General features: G+C 40.7%; 1 protein-coding gene across 1 annotated transcript; it reads right to left on the bottom strand.

The window, feature by feature from the left end:
• Positions 1 to 2,341: 2,341 nt before the first annotated feature.
• On the bottom strand, positions 2,342 to 3,163 carry LOC106417212. The gene has a single exon (XM_013858053.1). It carries the CDS (start codon positions 3,161 to 3,163, stop codon positions 2,342 to 2,344), a length of 822 nt encoding a protein of 273 aa, XP_013713507.1.
• Between the last annotated feature and the right edge of the window lie 2,288 nt (positions 3,164 to 5,451).

The following is a 5,451-nucleotide window of genomic DNA, read 5'->3' as shown; positions in this document are numbered from 1 at the left end:
TACTTCCTAAGCTCACACAAAAGCAATGCAGTTTCCACATTTTTGAGTTCAGCGTTCACAATGACAGGGTAAGTGGAATTCGGACCTAACAAAGCGTACCTGAGCCCCTTGGGAAGGGGTTCTAGCTCAACATTGGGAGCCTATAACTCGCTCCAGGGATCATCAGGTAGGTTCGGCGGAACAGGCGAGTTCGGTAAAGGGGTCGCTCCAGTTGGAGTGTTCTCGTCCTTGTTGCTCTCTTCCCTCAGACTTAGACTCGCCACCATTCTTCCCATACTCCTTGCGGAGTCAAGCATCTTAGCATACCCATCTGCGTCAATGTTCTCGACACTCTGCTCGGCCTCAGCTCTTACTAGTGCAAGCTCGAGTGGATCTTCTGTAAGAATCTCCTCGATCATCCCTTCGCGAGGTTGCAGCGGATAATTCCCTTCATCCACCTCGAAGGTATGTCCATCCAGCATCGGCTTCTTCAGCAGCTCATCCATCTCGAACTGCATGACTATGTTCCCCAGATGGAGATCAATCTTCCCTTGCCGCACATCAATGATGGCTCCAACCGTACATAGGAATGGTCTTCCTAAAATGAGAGGATCTTTGGATTCCTCTTCCAGCTCTAGAACTACGAAGTCTGCTGGAACAGAGGTGTTCCTGACTTTTACTTGGAGATCCTCTAGAATACCAACCGGGGACTTAATTGATCTATCCGCGAACACCAAGGACATCCTAGTTGGTTTGAAATGCGTGTATCCCAGATGTCGTGCTACAGAGTAGGGCATGAGGTTTACGCAAGCGGTAAGAACAATATGAATGAGAAGAATAATTAAAATAAGTTATTTGCGTTTAGCTCATGCGATTGACACCCTAAAACCCTTACCAAGCTTAGCTGAGTACTCAATCATAAAGCAAAGTGATATAGACATGATTTCTGAATAATACTGCATATAAAATAAAGTAGAAAGACAAGGGTTCAGGATGATCTTCTCGTGAAAATGAGAGATGAAGCCTTCTCCCTTACAAGTTGCTAAATCGCCAAAATAGTTCTAGGTTTCTTGCCAAACTAGCGTAGTCAAAAAGAAATGATAGGATAGGCTTTTTATATGGAGGCGCCGGTGGTAAAGAGAGAAGAGATGGAATCTAGGGCAAACTTCCGAAATCTTGGAAGTTTCCTTAGTGATCGGGAACAGTCAGACGCTTGTTCTCTTCGGGAAAAACCTTCGGATTGGTCTGACTGGCTATTCTGCGTAGGATATTCCAAAATGACATCTTTCTTCATGGAACTCTCTTCTTTTCTCTTTCACCCGCTCCAAACCTAGAATGATATCAAATAAGCACGAATTAGGACCGAGAATTAACTCAAAGCACACATATAATGGTATTAAAAACACCATATATCACTAGCTCATTTAACCATTCTCCAAAAGCTAGAGAGTCCGGTGAAAGTCTGCCATTTCCCCCTGACCTCTCATCCAACCTCAAGATAGTATTGAAATCTCCACCTATCAAAAGCGGTTCATCAATGTTCTCCACCACTCTTTTTAGTTGACCCCACAATCCACTCATGCGACTAACTGTAGGGGCAGCATAAACAGCTATGAGATTGATCACCTCCATCCCAATCTCCACACGTGCATGAACAAACTGTTCTGACGATTCCATGATCTGTAAGATCCCAGCATGACTTCTTCACAACAGCCAAATACCACCTCTTTGACCAACATCATCCACACAAAAAGAGTTATCAAGCCCTAAGCTTTGGCAGATCTTCATCGCCTTATCCCCTCCTGTATGGGTCTCAAACAGCGCAAGGAAATCAGTATTTAACTTCTTCAAGATATACCGAATAGAACGTCTGAAATTGAGTTTATTTTCCCCCCGACAATTCCATAATATACAATTTATGATTTGAGTAATGATTAGGACCAATTGAATTACCGGGGAACCTCGTCATGCGAGAGTCAAGCTCCATTCGTCTCTGCGAGTTCGACAGCGTAGTAATCTGTCTTTGCTCCATTTCACTGATATTACTCTCCATTGGGTTTTCCAGAGCTTCATCTCTTAACTGCAAAGGTCTGGATGTAAAGCCGATTCCTTCCACCTTCTCCCTAAAGACACCCCCAGCTCTCCCTGCATCAACTTTCTCCACTCGCAGTCTTTTCCCAGATTCCGATAGACTAATCTCTCCTTTTGTCGGGCCAAACACCAAACCTCTAGTGGGCCTATTACTTAACTTTTTGGGCTTTCCTCTCACTCCCTCTGCTATTTTCTTATTTCCGGCCCACTTCTCCTTAGTCCCCACTTTCGAAAGATTCATTAAATCAGTTCTCTCGCCAAAGACTAGAGATTACTTCCCTTGCAAGATTTCCTTATTCTTGGGTTTGTCAATATTCGAATTCTGATTCTCCTTATTTTCCTCACCAGACGCCATATCTTCCCGCGATACACTCAGAGCCGTATCCATTCCTAAACTTCCATATTTGTTAGCCAACGAAATATTCCCGGCTTCCTTGAATCGTGGGGTCTCTTGGGATTTCCTGTTTGCCTTCCCACTGTTTTCACCGATCAAGTTCTCCACCGGTCGAGGCATCATCTGTGTTCCTCTTCTTTGAACCCTTGCCGGAATAAATCCATCTTCTTGCACTGCCTGATCTTGTCTTGTGACTGGTCTAGTACTTGGTTGTGACGCTGCCTGTATATCTAGGTTAGCCACTCTTTCCGCAATAGTCCTAGGACATCCATGAACCAAATGACCATAAATTCCACACTTTGAGCAAATATTAGACAGACCTTCATAGGCTACAAAATATCTCTCCCCATTGATTAGAACAGTCCCTTTCAAAGGTTTTGTGAGGTTCACTTCCACACAAATTCTAGTAAACCTTGCTCTTTCAACATTCAGAGTAGTTAGATCCACTCGAATTGGCGTGCCCAACCCTTTAGCAATCCCCATGAGAATCAAACGATGATAGAAATTCACTGGGATATTAGACAATCTGATCCAAACCGGTGTCATAACAATATCATCTTTTAAGGGATCAAACTCCGGCGACCAAGCTCTCACCATGAGATAACTCCCAAAAGCCCTCCATTGACCCCCTGTCAACGCCGCCAAGTACTCATCCTCCCTTTCGAAGCGAATCATGAATAATTGTCGGGGTAGATCCATTACGTGCATTGCTCCCTTTGGATTCCATAGCTCCCGTAGTTTCTTACTTAAGGCCGAAATCGCGACATTTCTTCCCAACACCCTAACAACCATACACTGCTTCTACATCCCATTCATCGCGTCCAGCACCTCAGGCTCTATCGTGATGGATAGTTCCCCGTCTTCTCCATCCGGAAACTCCACTCGAAGCCTCTCTGTCACAAACAAATCATCAATCAAACTCTCCGGTACTGGCATACCTCCTCCATTCGTGCCTGCAACCTTCGATGCATACGAATCCCCCACATCTGGCAGCTCTCCTGGTGGTCTCGCTCTCTCTCCCACATCCATCATGGTCGCATCTTGACCTTCCAAATCTAAACCCCTCTCGCTGCCTCTCAAAACCCTAGAATCGTCCATGCGCTTGTGTCCAAAGTGTATGGTAAAATTGTTATATAGGTTCTTGTTACTATTTTGGTCAATGTGACTCTGAGAATATGTAAATTGAAAGCAGTTAAAAAAAAGCTATTAGTTGCTCAAAAAAAAAGCTATTAATCTGTAAAATATTTTGAATATATATTTATTAGAAGAATGGAGATGAAAAGTATTGAATTGTATACCCTCCGTTAACGAACAACTACATCTACCTTAATTCATTTAAGTAATTTACTGACCGCAAAATCTTAAAGTCTTCAAATTATTTAAAGGTTGGAATTTCAATTTTCTCTTACTTCTGCTCAGAGCCAGTTCTGAATATGGTATTTAGGTGTGCAATTTAAGTTTTTTTTTTCAATTAAAGAACTTAGGTATTTAAGAAACTGAGTGGTCTTTTGAATCAGACTAAAGCACCAAGAAACATGTACAAAAGAATAGGTCAAGGCTAGTTTTCTCTTTGGCCACGCGTAGAGTATTATATTTGCATTATAATATCATATATGTGTAAAGCATATTGATACAGCACGAACAAAATCAATGGTTCTTTTTTTTTGAGCAAAATCAATGGTTCTCAATATTTCCACCGAACTCGAACGAAAAACCTGAGTAGTGAGCACTATAACAAATTTAACTTTTTTCTTTTGAGAAAAACAGTGTGTTATTTAATAATTTAGTTTGTTGTTTTCCATGCGCAATATAATAAGATAGTTTGTTATTTAGAAAACTAAAGCATACTATAATTTAGTGGTTATGCAATTATTATTTTATAATTATTGACCTAATTTTCTAAAGTTAACAGTGACTTAGTGTAATCATTAATAATTCTCTTTGACAAAAATCATTATTAATAAAAATCAGGTAAAAAAAAAATCATTATTAATTGTACATACCTAATTTTACGTACACACTACAAAAAAACAGCAAAGATTCTGAGGGAAAAAATCGTCGGAATTTCGTCGGAATATCGTTATTCCGACGACATACCGACAAAACAAGTCCTCGGAAATAATTCCTCGGAATTTCTTCTTTCCTCGGAAATCCTTCGGAATTTTCCGACGGAATTCCGAGGAAACAAATTACCGAGAAAATTCCGAGGATCACTAGTTTGTCGGAAATCTCCTCGGAATATACCGTGGGAGAACTTCGTCGGGATATTTCCTCGGAAGTTCATCGATCGATTTGTTTTTGGACATATATACATCGATCGATCGGAATATACCGAGGGACATGTTCCTCGGAAAGGAAAGGTGTCCCTCGGTATATTCCGAACGTTTTTTAATAAACAGATCGATCGATGGATTTATGTCCAAAAACGCGTCGATCGATCGAGTAAAAAATATAATTAATTTCCTCGGAATGTAAAAAATATTAATTTTTTTAAAAAAAATTAAATTTTTGAAATTTAAATTCGAAAATATAAAATTAAAATTAAAATTAAAATTGAAATCATATTAATTAATATTCAAAGTTTCACAAATAAAAATAAAACATTCCGAGTTTTTGGAAAAAAAAAACTACGGGTCTGGCACGTCCGGGAACACCTCGTTCGGGTACATCCTCTGCATCATCTCCATCATTTGCTGGTTCAACCTCCTCTGTGCCTCATAGCCCGCCTGTTGAGCCGCCATCTGGGTCTCCAACAAAGATATGCGATCATCCTTGTCCTTCAACTGAGCCGTAAGTACTTCTGGATCAACAAAGGGCGGTGGTGCAGAAGAAGGAGGAACCGACCGGGTGCGATGACCCAAACCGACCAAACGTCCCTTCTTCTTTGGAACCGACTAAATAGAAAATAGCCAAATTTACAAATTTAAACCAAGAAATAAATGAATTGAACTTTAAAAAAAAAAACTTACGGATTCAACGATTTCGTT

Source organism: Brassica napus, chromosome C9 (genome assembly GCF_020379485.1).
Source record: "Brassica napus cultivar Da-Ae chromosome C9, Da-Ae, whole genome shotgun sequence".
Lineage (NCBI taxonomy): Eukaryota > Viridiplantae > Streptophyta > Magnoliopsida > Brassicales > Brassicaceae > Brassica > Brassica napus.
This window is presented reverse-complemented; position numbering and strand designations above follow the sequence as displayed.

Bases quoted from the DNA above. Each gene is read 5' to 3' on its own strand.
- LOC106417212 (XM_013858053.1), bottom strand. From the start codon at position 3,163: ATGGATCTACCCCGACAATTATTCATGATTCGCTTCGAAAGGGAGGAT.